Source organism: Ambystoma mexicanum, chromosome 10 (assembly GCF_040938575.1).
Source record: "Ambystoma mexicanum isolate Mex_15411 chromosome 10, UKY_AmexF1_1, whole genome shotgun sequence".
Classification (NCBI taxonomy): domain Eukaryota; kingdom Metazoa; phylum Chordata; class Amphibia; order Caudata; family Ambystomatidae; genus Ambystoma; species Ambystoma mexicanum.
The window spans coordinates 1,441,214,562-1,441,234,996 of record NC_090932.1 but is presented as its reverse complement, the minus strand read 5'-3'; the positions used below and the strand labels follow the sequence as shown (position 1 = coordinate 1,441,234,996).

Here is a 20,435-nt window from a genome sequence, read left to right as displayed (position 1 = left end):
GACATCATGCCTAGCAAACGCATTGCTTTGTGTATGCTTATCTGGAGACCGGCTTGATACTGGGGTATTTGCCGAAGCATGTTCTGCACTCTTTCCATGCATGGAAAGGCTAAGCCTGTTCTTGTATCTAATACAGCTACTAGGAACGTTTTTGTTTTGTTTGGTACAAGACTTGCCTTTTTCTGGTTTATTGAGAAGCCCAATTGAAAGAGAATATTTATGGTTCTTTGCATGTTTTGTCTGCAAAGATGGGGCGTTTCTCCTGTGATCAGCCAGTCGTCCAGGTAGGGGTACACTGGGATTGCCTCCCTGAGCAGGTGCACCGCCACCACCGCCAGTACCTTGGTGAAAACCCTTGGAGCTGAAGCTATTCCGAAGGGTAGCACCTTGAATTGGTAGTGCTGGTTTGCTACTGTGTGCTGGGAGCATTGAAATATGAAAATAGGCATCTTTCATATCCAATGTTGCCATGTAATCCCCCCGTTTTAGCAGGGGAATGACCTCTTGCAGCATTGTAATGTAGAACTTTTGTGGCTTTACATGAGTATTTGCAGGGCGTAAGTCTAATAATGGGCGCATGGTTAGATCTTTTTTTGGCACAAGGAAGTATGTTGAATAAATACTCCTGTTTATCTCGTTGGACGGCACAATCCCATTGGCGTCCTTGAGGAGCAGCGCGTTGACTTCTTCTATCAGGATGAGTTGTTCTTCCTTTGATGTTTTCTTCTGGCGCGGGGGTGGTTTGATGATTTTTCTAGGAGCTCCACACAATAACCACCCGATTTGTAGATAACACTCACTTGTCTGTGGTTATTCCCTCCCATGCGTGGGTGAAGTTTGAAATCCGTGCCCCTACTGGGGAGACATGGGTGGGGACCTGTAGCAGGCAGTCATTGTTTGGGAGGCGTTCCTCCACCTCGCGAAGTGTTGGATCTCCCCCGGTCGCGGGATCTGCACTGGCCTCTTGGATAACCCTGGGTCCTTGACCCTGGTTATTGTTCCATGATGAATTTTATTTTGTCCGTATCCGGAACCTCTTTGGGTACTTTGGCCGCGGAAATGACGAAAATTGTCCCCACCGCTTTGGCCAGGTTGTTAGTCAGTTGCACAAGGGATTTGAGGGTATCATATTATTCCTCTTTGACTGATTTCAGAGCTTCCTCTACTTCTTTGCCGAATAGTACGGTTGGTTCCACTGGCATGTTGAGTAACGTTGCCTGGGTCTCAAGCTTGAAGCCAGACTGGAGAAGAATGGTTCCTTCCGCAATAATAGAGCCTGCGTTATCTGCAGGATCAAGGTTGTTCTTTAGCAAGCTGCTGGCAGTGGCTTTGCCTTCGGCTGCTACTAGAGCAAGTTTAGATTTGAATGGCTCTGGAATAGAGTCAACGAGTGCCATAATCTCATCCCATTTAGGACAGTCATAGCTCGCCAACAGTGTGGAATTGTTGACGATCCTAGTTTGAAACGCTGCCGAAGTTGAAACTTTCCTCCCCATGGTATAGAGCTTCTTGCTCTCCTTGTCTGGTGGAGCTTCTGAAGAGTTTAGTGGTGTACCTGCCCTCTTCAGAGTAGTTGTGACAACTAGTGAATTCGGCTTAAGCTGTCCTCTAATATATAAGGATCAGATGGTGCCAGGCGGAATAGTTTTTCTATCCATGTGTTTACTGCTCTAGTTTGATTGGGCATTTCCAGTGAAGGTTGGATTCTTCTCTGTACCGACTTCAAGATGGGGATGAAGTGGGTAGCAGCTTTGTCTCCCAGGATATCTTCGACAAAATCTTTGTCTTGCTTAGTCTCCTGTGGTTGAATACCGAAGTGCTCAGCTGCTTTGATTAATAAGTCATTGAATAAGGGCTGATTATCTACTGGAGAATCAGGGACTGGGGAATCTTGTTGAATTGGAGAAGACATAGTATACACTTCTGCTTCATCCTCCTCCTCATAACCATCATTATCAACATCATAGTATTGATATTCCTCATGATCCCCTTCAGTGTCTGTATGGATGTCATAAAGGTCAGCAGAGGTGCGAGACCTTTTTGCTGGTGGCTGGGATGAAGACAGTGGCTGAGAAGTGGAAGACAGGAGCTGAGAGCTCGAAGCCTGAGCAGTAGAAGGTGTGATTTGAAAATGCTCTATTGACTGAGGTTTTTTTTTCAAAGAAATTTGCAAAGAAAGTAATTCTGGACATCACCCTATCTATGTCCTCTGCTGACCATATGGCTGAGCTGGGGATGACCCCCGGGTAGGGTGTGGCAGGGACATGGGGTATAGGAGTGGGTAGGCCTTTATTCTTTATGGCCTCACTTAAGGAAGCCCCCTCTTCTTCTTCTTCTCCTTCCTGTGGGACAGTTACAATTACTTTTGCAGGGGTAGACTTGTCCCTATGAGCTTTGTCTTTGTTCTTATGAGATTTGTCTCTATGATCAGAGCTTTTTGAGGAAGATTTCTTGGAATTAGAAGGCTTAAACACACCATCTGGGACATGTTTCATAACCAGGTGACATAACCCTGTGTTGTTGGACTTCCCAGACGTTTCAACGCAATATGTCGAGTTTCGGCATTGGAAGGGACCTCCGCCTAGTCTGTCGACGTTCGGTAAAAGGAGTTTTATGGGCAGCGTCTTTTGTCTTACGGGGCCTGTCATGGGGCCGCCGGGACCTCAAGTGCTCAAAGGACAGGGAATCTACTTATCTACCCCTAGACGCCGAATCTGGGCATTTGGTCAGCAGTGCTGCCGCGTCGCCTCGGGGTGTGTGCTTATTGTGGGAAGATAAAGTTCTCTTGCCGTCGGGTGTCGTCCCCACTACAGAGCCGCTGGCCTGTCTTCCAGGGTCGGGGGTTTGCACTTGGGAACTTAGAAGTTACCCGTCGCCCTCGCCGTGTGAAAAGACGACGACACTGCCGTCACTGGATGGCGTGATGGTCCCAGCATTTGGTTCTGCGATCTCTAAGGGTCTTGGGTTTAAAGAGCTTGCAAGCTTGCAAGCTCGACCGTGCCCTTCGTCTTGGTCGCGGTTCAGACACAGGTTGCACACTCTGTGTTTGTCAAACCACAGACATTTTTAATTACATGTGGGGCAGAATTTAAAGGGTGTCTTATCCATGTTTGGGAAAGGCATCTGGGTGATAGAGGGAAAGGGTGGGAAAATGCATTGTACAATGATGGCCCCCCCACTCTCCCTACTGTATGAGCCTAGACTTCCAAGGCCGAAAGGGTCAGTCGAAACTTGACTTCGTCCGACGGCATCTTGTCTCTTGTCTTTTGTCTTTTCCATTGCGTCGATGAATATGACGATGTCGGAAAGAAAAAAGGACAGAATGAGTATTTAATATTTAAACTTTAATATTTAAACTAAGTATTAGAATATTTAAACTTTTCATAAACAAACAGCATCAGCCGAAATTGAACTCTGCAAGAAGCGACCACTCACGATGGCGGAAAAAAACAATCTGAGGGACCTCGACGCGTGAAGGACCATGGGTACAGTGGACGTCACACTAGGGATACTATTACCGGCACGCCCTGTCAATGTCCCTTTTCGAGTTTCGAAAACAACTGTAATACTCCGCTGCTTCCACTAGATGTCGGCCTATGCATAGCATGTGATCTAAGCAGATTCCACAAGCCTCAGAAATCTATACAACCCAGGTATGTTTCCGTACTCAGCTGATGCAATTTATCAGTGTTAGTTTGTCCTCTGCTGTCCAAATGGCAAACTGCACCTCTCTGTGCCATTCTACTTCAACAAGCTATCATTTTCAAACAGAATGAGCATGGTTCTACGCGGTCACCTTCCACTATCGCAAACATTTTGAATCATTTCAAGTTACTTCTTTCCAACCCCACTTTACACAGGACACAGCGGTTTCTAGTGTCAATGAACAGTTAATTGCCGGTTCAACCTATATCTCTAAAGAGCGAAACGCTGTAGGACAAATGCCTCATCATGAGCTAAAACTGAAAGTAGGTGCTGTAATTATGCGCTCTAATTAAGCAACTACGCAATGTTATGCCATCACAGGGATTCTGCAATGGACACTCTGCAATGGAGCAAGGTTGACAAATACGCGTCTACAAAGACACATAGTAGAGGCCTGTGTAACCGATGGATAACACTTAGATACTGTTCTTATACAGTGCATGCCTCTCATTCCATCTGACACAAATATGCCTTTTAAATTCAAAAGAAGACACTTTCCTATAAGTTTAGCCTTTTCAATGACAATTAATAAGTCACAGGGGCAGACTTTTGACAGAATTTGCCTATACCTTCTGAAACCTGTATTCAGTCACGGGCAAATATATGTTGCTCTCTCAAGAGTTCGATCTTTCGGCTCATTAAGTGTTGTTTCTGAGAATAACGAGATTGTTAAATGTGTTTACAATTAAATATAAGAGTAAATAAATATATAAAAGTGCAAAGATATTTAATTAATAACCTTTAAGATATGCTAGAACGGCATATTTTACGCTGGGTACAGCTAATACTCGGGTCTCAAACTTAAAAAGCTTGAGACTAAGGTTTGAAAACACATTACAACTTATGTTTAGGAGTCCAGTAAACTCCATTAATAAGCCAATGTATTATTAAGAATGTACAAGAGCAGAAATACAACTTCAAATAAAAAAATGCAATGGTCCGTGCAACATCTAAATTTCGTTCGCTTGTAAGCCCTCCCAAGGAATTGTGTGCAGATTCCTGTATAAAGGCTTCAAATGATCTTCACATATGGAGCTGAAATGCATGGTTATGTAGATATTCTAAATGTAACAGAATAACACATTTAACAAAAACATGACACCCTTATGATGAAAAACACACCTTTTCGAACTTTATCAATTGTGAATTTATTTGCTTCATCTTTGATATCTTCAATTGTGGGGAGATATAAATCTCTTGGGATACCACCATTTTCTTCATACAAGAATTCCACAGTTTGCCGAGCTATATCAACCATTCCTGCAATACAGATAGCAGTTATCATTAATGGCTGTACTGACAAACAAGTTTATTACAATCATTTCTCTACTCAATTCTCCAAACATGCCAACATGTTTCTGCATTTTCATGCATGATCTTAGACAAATGTACTAATAGAAAGATATTAACAAATTTGATACAGAACTCATCATAGTTTGTAGGGACTTATCTGGGTGTATATTACATTAAGAGCCTGAATAAACGGTAAGTGTCTGGGGTTTTCCTATTGTTGTGATACTGGTCTCCCCCTGGATCTCTTATAATGATACAGTCTAACAGATTATAGCACCAAGCTGTTTCTTGGATCAAGCTCGCAAATAGGAACAGTTGGGGAAAAAAACCTGTTGAGCTTAGCGGAATATCTACAGCAGTGGTATTCACAAACATTTTCTAGAGAACAAAAACTGTCAGTTTGGTCTTTGTCCAGGGGCCACACGTTGATCACTGGTCACTGTCAAAAAACCTGAACCCGCCAAAAACACTGGTGGTGCCATTGTGATATCAACAGTGTTCAGGTCACAAAAAATAACGTGCTCTTCTTAAAAGCACATTTAGCAAGTAATATTGATAAAGGAATAGTTGACATAAAACATCATGATGGGTTTGGCGGTTCCACCCAAGGAATTTTGATTGCCAATTGAGCCAATTACCAGGTTACTCACCGTAGTGACCACCTTACTCTTAGTCCATAGTCCCCTTTCCTCCATACTTGTGGGACGGGACCGGAGCACTTTGTAAAAAGCATCCACATTTTTTTCAAAAAATGTGTCCCTCCTCTCTTTCCTGCGCGGGACCCGGCACGCGGCCGTAACCCCGCCCACCTTGGCTCTGCCCCGCGCATCGCCCATCAGTCCTTTTCTATCGCAGGGTCCAAGACCCATTAGCAATAACAGAGGAACCTTATTAGGGGGACGGCGGGCGGGCGTATGGAGGAAAGGGGACTATGGACTAGGAGTAAGCTGATCACTACGGTGAGTAACCTGGTAATACTCCTACGTCCCGTCCCCTTTCCTCCATACTTGTGGGAGATTCCCAAGCACTCCTTACAGGAACTATGGGTGGATGGAAATACCCCTTACTGAAACAGGTTCTTTAGCACAGCCTGAACAAACTGAGCGTCAGCTCTAGAGCCCATATTGAGGCAGTAATGCTTACAGAAAGCAGATGGGGAGGCCCAAGTAGCTGCTTTAGCGATGAACTCCCAGGGAACATATTTATGAAAAGCAACCGCGGCTGCCTTGCCCCGCACCATGTGTGCATGGATACCTTTAGGAGGTTTCAGCTTTTGGACGGTGAAAGACTCTGTGATACAGGCGGCAATCCATCTGGAAATAGATGCCTTAGACGCCGGCCTGCCCGGAGGGTTACCGAAGGTCACAAAAAGTTGAGAAGAACTCCGGAGCTCGGAAGTCCTCTCCAGGTAGAATTTAAGAGCTCTTCGGACATCAAGACAATGTAGAACCCTTTCAGCCTCCGAGGCAGGGTTCGGAAAAAAGACCGGAAGGGAGATCGACTGATTCAGATGGAATTCGGTCACCACCTTCGGTAGGAAAGCCGGGTTTGTCCGAAGGACTACCTTGTCCTTGTGAAAGACCAAGAAAGGATGCTCCACCGACAATGCCTGGAGCTCACTCACTCTCCTCGCTGACGTAACGCCGACCAGAAAGGACACTTTCCAGGACAAGTACTTGAGGTCCACCGTAGCCATTGGTGGAAAGGGTTTGTGGCACAGCGCCGTCAGGACTACATTTATGTCCCATGGCGGGTGCGGATTACGAACCTGAGGGTAGAGGCGTGTCAAGCCAGCAAAATGCCTCTTCACCACTGGGTTAGTTAGAGAATAAGAACAAAGGTCTGTAGAAAGGTAAGCGGAAACCGCTGAGAGAGAAGTCCTGCATGACAGGACATGAACCCCTGACTCTGCTAGGGAGGACACGAAGGACAGCACCGTGTCAATCTTTGCCACCCTCGGATCCAACTCTTTCTCCAAACACCAATGACAGAACCTGAGCCATTTACTCTTGTATTGAGATCTGGTTGAGGGTTTCCTGGCTGCCTGGATAATGCGCATGTTATCCGCAGACAAACTCAGATGCTCTAAAGACTTGAACTCAGGCACCATGCTGCCAAGCTGAGCGATTGTGGGGAGGGGTGCCACATCTGTTCTTCCCCTTGGTGAAGAAGATCGGGAGTTACTGGTAACCGGATCGGCGGACACACCGACAGGTGTTGAAGTTCTGAGAACCAAAACCTGGCCGGCCACCATGGGAAGAGAACAGTTCACAGAGTTCTTCAACTTCCAAATTGCTTGATGAACTAGGGGCAGAGGCGGGAAGGCGTAAGCTCTCATGTTGTGCCATGGAATCTCGAGAGCATCCCCCAGAGAGGAGGCTCCCAGCCCCCCTCTGGAGGCGTACTGAGGAAGCTTCTTGTTTACCGCTGTGGCAAAGAGGTCCACCTCCGGTGTGCCCCAACGCGAGAAAATCCATGAGAGGACCTCCGCCTTCAACTCCCACTCGTAGCTGACCACTGTCCGCCGGCTGAGGGCATCCGCTGTGACATTCAGCTGGCCCGGGATGTGCACTGCAAGCAGCCAGACCCCATGAAGCGAGGCCCACTCCCAAATCTGGATGGACAGGTCCACGAGAGGGGGAGACTTTGTTCCCCCTTGCTTGTTTATATAATACATTGATACCTCATTGTCCGTTCTTATGCAGACCACCTTGTTGACTATGAGCGGTCAGAACGCCTTGAGCGCCAGAAAGATCGCCAGAAACTCCAAATGATTTATGTGCAGGAGCTTGTCCTGAGGCGACCAGAGGTCCGAGACCTGAAGAAGATCTAACGTCACACCCCACCCCAAAAGGGAGGAGTGCGTCGTGATCGTCACCATGGGGGCTGGGTCCTGAAAACCCGCGACCACCGACAGGTTGCTGAGAGATGACCACAGTCCAGGTCCACTCCACTCTCATGGAATCTGGAATCATTATCGGCTTGGAATCCGGGTCCACAACCTGACGCCAGGAACTCCGAAGAGCCATCTGGGTCCATCTCATTTTGAGACGAGCAAGAGGAAGAGCCAGTACACACGAGGCCATGAGGCCCAGAAGCCTCTGGAACCAACAGGCCGACATGCTCTCTGACTGCGCAAACATCTGACACGTGGCCAACAGATCCGCCATTCTGTCCCCGGTCAGATACACTCGGCAGTCGATCGTGTTCCAACGAAAACCCAGGAAAGTCAAGTCCTGTGAGACCGTCACAGAGGATTTCCGCCAGTTCACCGACAGCCCAAGATGGAACAGGAGCTGAAGGAGAGACTGGAGATTGCCCGCTGCTGCCAACGGACAAGGCCTGCGTAAGAGCTAGTCGTCCAAATAGGGATACACATGGATATCCTGGAGACGAAGATTGGCCGCAATCACCGACATCATCTTCTTGAAGACACGCAGCGCCGAGCTGAGGCCAAAAGGAAGCACCCAAAACTGGTAGTGCTCCTCTCCCAAAGAGAAGCAGAGGTATCTCCTCTGTGGATTCCAAATCAGGATATGCATGTATGCATCCTGAAGATCCACCACGCTGAGCCAATTGCCCATCTGCAAAGAGGAGCGAATCTGGCTGGGCGTGATCATCTTGAATTTCTCTTGGGGTAGGAAAAGATTGAACTGGGAAAGGTCTAGGAAGGTGCGCAGGCCAGCCTGGTTGGGTTTGGGCACCGTAAACAGCCGGGAGTAAAAGCCCTTCCCTTGCTCCCCAAGGGGAACGGGTTCCACAGCTCTGAGGTGCAGAAGTTTCTGAACCTCTGCCTTGAGGGAGGGTGAGCCTGACAGCTGAAAAGGAGGGTTGAGGGGTAGGGTAGGGGGTAAAGGTAAGCGGTAGCCCACTCGAGTGACTGACAAGACCCATCTGTCTTCTGTGATGGTCTGCCACGCCTCCCAATGAGACGCAATGCGTCCTCCCACCGGGGTCTCGTGCGAGCACGGAAAACCCTCATTTGACAGGCTTACCAGTGGCAGTGCCACCTGAACCTGATGAGGAGGCTGAGGAGCGGGAGAAAAAACGCGTACGCTGTTGTCTACGGCGGTTATTCCCCGCAGGAGTATCCACTCTGCGAGATTTGCGGTCGAAGAAGCCCCTAAAACCAGAGGAAGGTCGACTTTGCGACAACGGTCTCTGGGATTTGAAAGGAGGTTTAACCAGAACAGACAATGATTTAGCCGTCTGAGTGCTATCCTTGGTTTTGGTGAGCTCTACATCAGTAGAAGAGTGAAAAAGCTCCTTACCATCGAATGGAAGGTCCAGTACCTTGTCTTGCACTTCCTTCGAAAACTTAGTGGCATGCAGCCACACTTGCCGCGAGGTATCAACCCCAAGCACCAGGCCCCGAGCCGAGGTGTCTACGTGATGAGCCGCAGCCTCCAGGAGATCCTGGGCCAAGACCCTGGCATCGGAAAGGCCACCTCTGAAATCTTCCAACTTCTCGACCGGAATGTGCTCCTCAAACTCCGACAGACCCTTCCACATCCGCATGTTAGCTCCCGCCAAAATCAATTCTGCATTGGCCTGCCTGAGCTGCAAGGCCGAATTGGCAAAGATGTTCCTCCCTAGGGAGTCCAGGAGCTTGTCCTCCTTTCCCAAGACCTGAGTAGCCGTCGCGGAAGAGGATGCTGCAGGTGTGGATTGCAACGTAGCCGCAGCCACCACTGTGGAGGAGGGAGGTGGACAAGACGACAAGGCCACTTCTTCCGAAGAATGTAGCCTGTACCTCGCGTCAATCTTTACTGACAAAAAGTCCCGAGTGTGGCTTTTCCCAAACTCTTCGGACCTCGGCCAGAACGTCCTTCTGCAGGAACAGGCCGGTACGCTCCAAGGGAGACAAGGTGAACGCCCCAGAAAGCACGCCCTCCTGCGGAGCGGGTGCCTCGGGCACCGGAACATCTAAGAAACTCATGTCCAGTAGAAGGTCATGAAAAGCTCTGATAGAGCGGGGAAGGTCCTCGTTGTCCTGATCGCCTTGAGGGTCATCTGACAGGTCAGGATCCTGCTGAGCCGTGTCAGGCACTGCCTTGTCCATTGGAGACAATGGTGGCAAAGGCGGAAGAGCAGGGGGAGGTACCACGGGCAAGGGAGGCACCGGCGGAACCACCGGAGGAACAGGTGGAGCCGGAGGCGCAGGTGGACATATCTCCCTGAAAAGCCCTTTGAAATATTCCCTCATGGGGTCGGTGCGCATAAGCGCTTGAAATTTACAGAAAAAGGCGTCCTCAGATCGGAACCTGAGGAGGCCCTCTCATGAGGTGGACAAATCCAGGGACGTAACGGAGAAGGGTGCCACACCGGCATCTCCACCGACGTATCCACATAAATCAAGGAAGCCACCACCGCGGGCAACGAAACATTGTGCGGAAGAGGCACCCGGGCGTTCCAATCATAAACCGGCCGGTAAGGATGCGCACAAGGTACCTTAGGTCCACCCAAAGGACCGAACCCTACATCAGGGGCCGATGGTGTAGTTGTAGGGGTAGTACCTAAAATGGCCACCGTGGTCATGGCGGGAACGGCTGCCATTTTGTCCTCATCTGAGGGGAACTGCGGCACGTGAGGAAGTGAGGCAGGGGTCCCCGTCGATGAGTCAGGGGTCTTAATTTTAGCCTTAACGTAAGGAACCTCGGCAGAGCCGGTACTATGAGGCCTGGAATGTTTCTGCGACATACCAACCGTCAACTGAGCCTTCAAAGGAAGGGACTCGGCACTGCTGGTAAAAGAAGAACCTTTCTTCTTTGCCCCCTCAACAGATCTGGTGTCACCACAAGAGTGGGAACGGTGAGCAATCGCTTTCACCGACAGGGCCTTGCCCGGCCCCTCAGAACTGTTGGTAGCCTTAGCCTCTGTACAAAGGACCTCGGACCTAGGCCCGGTAAAAGCCGTATCGGCACGGGCCTCTAACATCCGTTCGGTAACCACAAGCCCAGCCAAGGCCTCGGGGCGCACCCCGGTTTTGTTTTTGAGGGAAGCCGAAAGAGAGGCCTCAGAGCAAGCTCCGGTACCCCACGACTCAGTAGAACTGGGCCTACAAACAGCCCCCACAGGAGGGGCCTCGGAGCGTACTCCGGTGTACACAGGCCCCTTACGGAGACCCTTGGAGAAAACTCCGGTAGAATTATTAGGCCCGACAGGCACCTCAGAGCGAACCCCGGTAACAGAGCGATCAACACCCCTCCCGGCCTGAGAGGAACCTGGGAAGGTATCCCCCGGTCGGGGTGCTCTGAAAAGTAAAGAATTTACAGAGCGTTTCTTCTTCTCGTCGATGAACGCCTGAAAATGAGGAGAAGGAGTTCGTCGGAACACCTCCTCCCACCGCTCCAACCGACGTTGAAGACCGAAAGGGAGTCACAGTAAAAACAGGAGTCCCAACGGTGTTCCGGACCCAAACACTCGAGACAAAGAGGATGGGGATCCGCCCTCACGAAGCGACGGTGACACGATGAACAGTCTGGAAAATCTAGTCTAAAAGACATAGACAGACTAGTAAACGAACGCTAGCGAGAGCCAGAGGGGAAAACAGGGAAGAAAATCTTCCGAGGATGCAAGTGCGTCCGGCCCCGATCGTGCGGAGAAAAGGACTGATGGGCGATGCGTGGGGCGGAGCCAAGGTGGGCAGGGTTACGGCCGCGTGCCGGGTCCCGGGCAGGAAAGAGAGGAGGGACACATTTTTGATAAAATGTGGATGCTTTTTACAAAGTGCTCTGGTCCCGTCCCACAGGACGGAGAGATTTCCCACAAGTATGCAGGAAAGGAGACGGGACATATGATTTGGCATATGATTGCAGCAACTTGACAAGTGAGACTGCACCCGACACCTAGTGACCATACCATGCTTAAAACATCAATAGGTATTACTGTGGCATTCGAGGCTGCACATGACCTATGATGACAGCCACTAGACATGTGACGGTGCACATTACAATTGATGGCTAAATGATGTAAGGAAGACATTAGCTGGCATTGAATGGAAGTTAAGAGGCCTTTGTGGCTCTGCTTTAATATGATGGCAGCACATGAACAGGTAATGCTTTTGCCTTTAAAAGAAAAAGTGCTACGTGGTGACAAACATAAAAAAAATTCAATTCAAATGCCAAATAATATGGCTTTGTCAATGGTTGGATTGTCGTTATATTTTCCTCTCATGGGATATATAAAATTCTATGTAAATTATTATTAGCTACTTCCACTAAACACACAGGACTGTGCCAGACTGAACTTCTGTCTTCAAATTAATGGTGAAATAAAGAACTGTAAATGTGGGGGGTGCTAATTAAGATGGCGGCATAAAGCCGTAGCTCTGAGGAGAATGGCAAACATCCTGCAATATAATCCTTACTACGTGCAGAGAGTAGTTGTAATAAGGATAAACAGCATCCACTCAATAACAAGACAACCATCACAATAGTCGGAAGAATCTATCTGGTATGAATTTAACAGCTGCAAATATAAACTGTGCTAGCCAACCTGCAATACTGTGCAAGTGGTAAATTGGGCCGCAAACCTACCAAAAGCAGAGTGAGCAAGGTAAACTCGACAAGCAGCAAGCTCTCAGAAGTGGTGCCCACATGCACAATCCTGAACCACAACATGGCCACCCAAGTAGAGCAACAAAAACTTGCCATGGGTACTCTAATGCTGGAGATTAAGGGCCGTCTCAGATCTCTGTATACTAACATGGACACCTTCGAATCATCGCAGCACAAAATTCTGCATCTGAATGACAATGTCAGAGGGAGAAAAGCACCTTGGAGAGTGAGGACGTGATCCAGAAACTATAAAAAGAGTTGGCAGGCATGAACAAAGAGATAGTGGCTCTCAAAGCTAAAAGCAAAGAACCAGTCCTCTCCAGCCAATTTATGATTAAAAAAAAGCACACACAACACGTATAACTCATTAGGACATGGTATGCCCCCTCCCCCATCCTACCTTGCATATTCAATTAGAGATCGCAAACTAATCCTGAAGGCAGTCAGGGAGAAGAACACTCTACAATTTTAAGAATCTATAATAGCAATTTTTCCTGATTTTAGCCTGTCAGTGCAAGCAGCAAGGAAGAACTATCAAGACTTAAAAAGAAACTGTGTGAACATGGAATTAAGGACCAGATGTTATTCCCGGCTAAACTGAAAATCATACACCAAGACAAAACAGTGGTTTTCAGTACCCCAACTGAAATGACCACCTATTTGGATAATAGTGCAAGATAATCCACTACTAAAGCCATTGCAACAGCAACAAATCATATCAAAATCAAAGATCATTAGAAGCTGAAGGAGGGATGGCATGGGGTGGTGCCAAACAGTGCCTGCTTTGTCAATAACGCAATTGGATTATGCACCAATAAGACTCATCACCAAGCACGGAAATAGGGCAGAGCTGGTCTATAACCTCCAAATAAACCTTTGTTATGTCATAAGGGTTTACCCCGCCATTGCCCATTGCCCCGAGAGTATAGCTGCAAATGGGTGTTACTTTCTTTTTAAAGTAAATGTATTTCTGCTGTATGCAAGGAAATGTTGCAAAGGTTGCTATGGGAGACTTATGAGTCACTGGTTTCTGGGGCTAAGGCCAGTGAGGGAGAGTGGGGGGGTGGGCAGGGGGCGCATTTAAATACAACATCTATGTCAATATCCTGGTTGGGGGGAAGATTTTTGTCTAGGGAAATATAGAATAATAGAGGAGAGTAATGAAAAAAAATGATGGAAGTGGAAATACAAGCAGGGATCCCTAGTCAGGACGTGACCGCGCACCTAAGGGTTTGGCCCCAGCTCTTTGTGCTCGGATCCAACCTGGAGTCGGGTTGGCCTGCCTTTAGGCTTCAGACCTTTGGTGGCGATTTGCTTTAGGAGAATGCACCGTTTCCTATGGGCAAATTTATGTCAAAGATCATGGAGGTCTTTGACGAGGTGGGCAACCCTTATGCTTCAGGGGAGTGAGGGATTTCCCAGAGGTATTTTACAGAGGGGGAGAGAATCAATTAGAACTGGCCTCGAATTAACTAAAGGCCAGCAGCCTCAACACTTCCCCTGAGCATGACATCCTTCCATCACTTAGCTAAGAACGACTCATGCTTCCTTCCAAAAAAAAGATGCAGAAGGTAGTTGGCACTGGGATTGCTGGCTCCTACCACACTGAAGTTTCAATTTGAACTCATAGACCTCCTGGATGAGGGCCCACAACAAAAGACCTTACTGCCGGCAGTGGAGGCCTGGTGTTAGAGGCCTGGGCAAAGCTGGCCTCTGTCACTACTGAGACCTGGCAAAGCAGCACTGTCCGGCATCTTCAGTCAAGGTCTTCCTTTCTACTCAAACCGGTTTTAAGAGCTTGTTGATTCAGGTCATGATGGTCAATCTTAAGACATCCTCATTTCCCTCTTTGCATCCTGGCAGAGAGCAAGAGATGCATGGGTACGCTAGATGCTCGCCTCAGGTAGCATTGTCGTGAGGGCGGTAATCCCCTCTAGTTCTTTGCCCAAGTTTTCTATTGACTGTGGACAGTGGTTCTGAAGGCTGCTGAACATGAATAGTTACTCACTGTAGTGACTAACGTTCTCTTAGTCCATAGTCCCCTTTCTTCCATACTGTATGGGCGTCCCTCGCGAGGGACGGAAGACGGAACCTTTTTCACCAGAAAAATCTTCTTCCCCTTTAAATTTAGAGGTGCGGCCCTGGGAATATGCGCTCGCCTGACTCCACCCAGTGGTGCCACTCCTCAGTCCCCATTGACGAGTCAATAATATTCAGAAGGGGACTATGGACTAAGAGTATGTTAGTCACTACGGTGAGTAACTATTAATTACTCTTATGTCCCTTCCCCTTTCCTCCATACTGTATGGGCGATTACAACTGAATGTAGCCCCAGGATGGAGAAGGGACCTTCAAGAAAACATGTTTCTCAGAACTGCTTGCCCGAAAGCCGCGCCTGACCTAGAGGCAGCGTCCAAACAGTAGTGCTTACAGAACGCCGAAGGGGAGGCCCAGGTGGCCGACCTTCTGATGACCTGCCACGGCACATGCCATTGGAATGCGATGGCCGTGGGCTTAGCTCTGACCGCATGGGCATGCAAGATAGCTGGTACCGGCTTTTGCTGCCCCTCATAAGCCTCCTTGATGGCCGCAACCATCCACCTTGCTATGGAGGCCTTAGAAGCCTGATAACCGGGCCTTGACCCACCAAATGTGACAAACAGGGCATTGGACTTGCGGAAGTCTTTGGTCCTTTCCAGGTAGTATTTCAGGGTGCGTCTGACGCCCAGACAGTGCAAAACCCTCTGAGACTCATCCTTGGGGTCAGCAAAGAAAGTGGGTTTGAATAGCTCCTCGTTGAGATGGAAGGAGGAGGTCACCTTGGGTAGGAACACGGGGTGCGTTCATAGGACCACCTTGTCCTTGTGAAAAGTGGTGTAGGGCTCTGATGCCACCAGAGCCTGAATTTCACTGACTCTGCGAGTGGAGGGGATGCCCACGAGTAGAGCTGTCTTTATGGTGACCAGCCTGATGTCCGCAGACGCCATTGGCTCGAAAGGTTTGTGCGTCAATGCGCCCAACACCACACTGAGGTCCCACGCAGGGTGTGGCTTCTTTATAGTCATGTAGTCTGTGGAGGCCCGCCAAATGTCGCTTGACCACTGGGTAAGAAGAGGCGAAGAGACCCTCCTCCGAATTCCTGTAAGCCCCTATGGCTGCCAGATAGGTGTGGCATGTGTCCACCTGTTCGCCGGAGTGGGCGAGGTGTGCTGAGGAGAGCACGTCATCCAAGGTGCACCTAGAGGGTCGATCCCCTTAGAGTCAGCCCAATTACAGAATATACACCATTTACTCCCATATTGGCTCCTAATAGCTTTGCTTCTAGTGCCCTGAATGATCTCTAGGTTAGCTTGAGAAAGGTTTAAGTGTTTCCACATGACCTTCTCAGGAACCACGCTCCGAAGTCTAGTTTGTGCGGAGGGGGTCGAGTACCCTGCCCCCCTGCTGTGCCAGGAGAGGAGCCGGGCCCAGCGGGAGGTGAGTGGGTGGCCTGTCCGATAGGCTGAGTAGCTCGGAGAACCACGGTCTCACTGGCCACCATGGAACTATCAAAATGATGCTGATATGACGAGGTTCCTTTTTCTTGCATTTCACCCTGTGGACCAGGGGTGTGGGACGGAAGGTGTATTCCGTCATTTTGTTCCACCGTATCTGGAATGCGTCGCCCAGGGAGCCGAAACCCTGACCCTGGCAGAAGGCAAACTGCTGGCATTTCCTGTTCCGGGAGGCAAACAGATCCACTTGGGGATGCCCCCACCTGAGGAAGATCTCCTTCAGTACCAGGTCGTTCAATTGTCACTTCTAATTGTCTGACCCCAGTCTGCTGAGCCTGTCCGCCTCCAGGTTGGCCTTCCCCAGGAGGTGGACTGCAGTGAGAGATGTTGTTCTCCAATGCCCACTCCCACATGCTGACGGCTAGAATGCATAGTGGAGGGGATCTGGTACCCCCCTGCTTGTTAACATAGTACATGCTGGTGGAGTTGTCCGTCTGGATAACAACTGTCTTGCCCTCTATGAGAGGGAGAAAGGCCTTGGGAGCTAGCCATATGGCCTTCAATTCCAGCCAATTTATGTGGGACTCCTGCTGCCTCCGGATACCATGGATGCTGCCAGAGTGGCTCCCCAGCCATATAGAGAGGAGTCTGTCGTAACATTGACCTGAGGGGCCGGCTTCCAGGAAGGCTTGCCTTGCCGCAGCTTGAAGTCTGCAGACCATCACATGAGGTCCGGGTGGAGAAAGGGAGGAATGTCAACAAGCTACGCGTGGGAGGCCTTCTCCTGATTCCATGATGCTGCGAAGATCAGCTGTAATCTCCTCATCTTGAGCCTTGTGTGGGGTACGGCCAACAGGACCGCCACCATTATACCCAACAGATGTTGGTACCACCAGGCCGAGGTCACTGCCCTGGAGAGGAAGTGAGAGGTGGCTTTCTTGAGGGGCGCTATCTTGTCCTCCGAGGAAAAGACTCTCTCAGTGCTCGTGTCCCAGAAGAGGCCCAGGAAGAGTCTGCGTGGGCTGCAGCTGAGACTTCTTGAGATTGATAGTGAACCCCAGGTTGTGGAGTATATTCATCAGAGTGGAGGAGATTTGGTGAACCGCATGCGGAGATATAGCCCGGAGGAGCCAGTTGTCCAGGTATAGGTAGACATGGTGGCCCTGGGCCCTGAGGAGGACTGCCACTGCATTCATCAACCTGGTAAACACCCTGGGGGCTGAGTTGAGGCCAAAGGGTAGTACCTTGTATTGGAAATGGCAGCCCATGATCCTGAACCACAGTAAGGAACAATGCAGCTGCCAAATCGGGATGTGTAGGTACTCGTCCTTCAGATCCAGGGAGCACATCCAGTCTCCCACGTCCAGTGTTTCCGCAATAAGTGCTGGCATAACCATCTTAAATGTTTGCAGAGGAAGGGAGAGGTTGAGGGTGGAAAGGTCCAACAACTCTCAGGCCAGCCTGGTTCTTCTTCTGTATGACGAAAATCCTGGAATAAAAGCCCAAGCCTCGCTGGGAGGTTGGGACTTCTTCCACAACCTGGCTCTCGACGAGCGACTGGATCTCTGCCAACAGAGTTGTTGTCCCAATCTGTGGGAGAGGAAGGTACCAGTAGGTGGTACCCCGTGGAGACTACAGAGAGGATCCAGGGGTCCGGAAAATTCTGGTGCCAAAATTGCATGCGAAAGGCAAGCCTGCCCCCCACCGTAGACAAGTGGACCCGAAGGTGTGTCATGCCTTCTTTCCCTCTGAGGCTGTTGTGGAGGAGGGGGTTGGAAAAAGCCCTTGCTCCCCACTTTTGTTATTTCCTCCTGTGCTGACTCTGAGAACGGTCACGTTGCCTGGACTTTTGTTCTTGAAACCCCCGGGAACCCACCAAAGGCCTGCTCCTTGTGGAAGCGTTGAAGCGACTGGGTGTAGGCCTTGGGCGTGGCCTTCGTACGAATAGATAAAGACTTGCTGTTTGCGAGCTGTTCTTTTTTCTAATTCTTCATCCGTGGTGGAGTGAAAGAGGTCACTACTCTCGAATGGGAGGCCTAATATGCGTTCCTGGATGTCGGGGTTAAACTTAGTAGCCGGAGCCAGGCAGTCCTTCTCATGTCCGTGGCAATGAAGATGGCCCAGCCAGCGGTATCGATGTGGGCCTCGGTGGACTCCATGATGTCCTGCGCTACCAGCCAGGCTTCTCCAAGGCCCGCCTTGAAGCGCGCTTGGCTCTGCCTCGGAAATTCTGGGAGGAAGTCTGCAATTTCCCGCCAGAGCCTTTGGTTTATGGCTGTCAGCATGGCATCAGCGTTGGCTTGACACAGGTGCAAGGAGGCGTTGGAGTACATCGTTTTCCTGTACGCCTCTAAGATCTTCTCCTACTTTCCTAGCAGCATCGAGGACGAGGTGGCAGAGGACGACTGAGGCTTAGAGTAGAGTGAGACTGCAGCAATCACTGAAGAGTGAGGTTGACGATGTGCCAAAATCAAGAATGTATCCCACTCCATCAGCCTATACTTGGCGTAGGGGGTCTTAGGATGAGGATTTCTGCCAAGACCCCCTCCTCGTGCTGCTTTACTTTGAGCTGAGGAAGGCCCAAATATTTTTACAAACCTGCAAGGCATTCGTGGAAGGCCCTGGGTGAAGATGGCGTGTCGTGGTCTTCCTCCTCGTCAGTGTCCACCAGAGTGGTCGGAAGGTCCAGAACTGGTGGAGGGGTGCTGGGCGCCTTGGGCTGCGGTGCGGATACCGGAGCCGATGGTTGCTGAGGAGGCTGTTGTGGGGCCGCCTGTAATGTGGGAGGCAGGGAAGCTGGAATCGAAGGAGCCGACTGGGGCAGCAATGGCTGCGCTGGGGCCTGTGGCACTGCAGCCATAGGAGGAATGATTATGGGTGCTGTTGGGGTGACCTGGGGAGCATGTCCCTGATGGCAACCCTGAGGATGGCCCCCATCTCGGGAGTTCGCATCAGCCCTAGGAACCTTTTGAAGAACCTGTCTTCAGAGGCTGTAGAGGTGGGCAGTTGATATTGACGGAGTGGCTACGGGCAACTGGGGCCGAGCACACACTGCCTGGGGTGCAGGGAAAACCTGCCCTGCGCTGCTGATGGATAAACTGTAGGCCACGCTCCTGGTTGACACCAGTCCCACCTTGTGACTCTATCCTCCCCCCGCTATGCAAGAGGGGGTAGCGGATGAGCGGCCATCTTGATTGGCGCGGCGGCCATTTTGTTGAGCTGCATGCCACTTGTCGAAGTCCTGGTGCCTGGCTTGCTGGAACCAGCCCCGTCCAAGACGCTTGGTGTTGGAACAAAAGGCCTATCCCAGACCTCAGGCTGTGACCTGGAAGGCATATTGCCCTCGGCACGTAGTGCTGCGTGAAAGCGCCCCCTCAGACATGATGCAGGTACTAGGGCATTGCCCCTCAGGAGTAACCCCGGTAAAAGAACCTTGCGGTCCCTAAGCACTGACCCCGGAAAGATCTGGAGACCCTTCGGCCGTGTGGCCGGTGCCGGACTAGCCTCAGTATGTGTGCTGGTGTTAGAACCCAGAAGATTCCTCCCGGTCGGGCGATTCCATGGAAAGGAGTCGCCGTTACGGGGTGCAATGGTGAATAGAGGCCTTTCCTTCTGCCTCGAGCGATGTTTGACGAAGTCATTTAGGTCCTCCACAGGTGACTTCTGGAAGAGCTCACTCCACCTAGCTAGCCTGTTCTTCAGTGCCCGTGGAGTCTGTTTGTTGCACGCGGAACAACCTTCCCAGCCGTGGTCGTGGCCAGAAGAGGTTTGTCCACTTCTGGTGAAAGATGCCATAGAGCTTGCACCATGCTTGGAACAAGGCAGGGGCTGGCACTTCCTTTACTTTCTAGTTCTGGAGAAAGACAGGGTCCTGCTTCCCATTCTGGATCGGAGTCTCATGAAAAAGTACCTGCGTGGTCACCCTGACCCAGATCTTCCAGGCCCTCAAAGTGCAGGACTGGTTGGTGTCCTTGTATCTTCAGGGAGCCTACTTCCATGTGCCAATCAATCTTAACTACAGGAAATATCTGAGATTCATGGTCGGGCGTTTCCACAACCTATTCAAAGTCCTGCTGTTCATCCTTTCTTCAGCCAAACAGCTAGCAGTGGCAGAGGTTCACCGCAGGAGGGAAGGTATCCATGGATTTCACAAGCTGGACTGAATTGTCCATTCTAGCGCCCAGACTGGCGTCGGCATATCTGTGCCACACATGCATCCTGTTTCACAATTTGGGCTTCTCCGTGAACTTGAAGTCCTATGTGTTGCCATCCCAGTCGCTCTGATTTATTAGTACGGTCTTGGGATAGAAGCCTGAGCAGAGCTCTCCTTCTGGGGAATCGAGTGAAGAGCATCTACCAGATGGTTCATGTCCTTCAATCCTGG

The 20,435-nt window shown here is 50.0% G+C and overlaps 1 protein-coding gene across 8 annotated transcripts in view; it reads right to left on the bottom strand.

The window, feature by feature from the left end:
* The window catches only part of HECTD4 (HECT domain E3 ubiquitin protein ligase 4), a 4,298,785-nt gene that overhangs the window by 1,451,020 nt on the left and 2,827,330 nt on the right, over window positions 1–20,435 (bottom strand). For all 8 annotated transcript variants that reach the window (XM_069619495.1, XM_069619492.1, XM_069619493.1 and 5 more), the window contains exon 53: window positions 4,828–4,965. In XM_069619495.1, coding sequence (XP_069475596.1) covers window positions 4,828–4,965 — 138 coding nt within the window. The remainder of the gene's footprint in view (window positions 1–4,827; window positions 4,966–20,435) is intronic.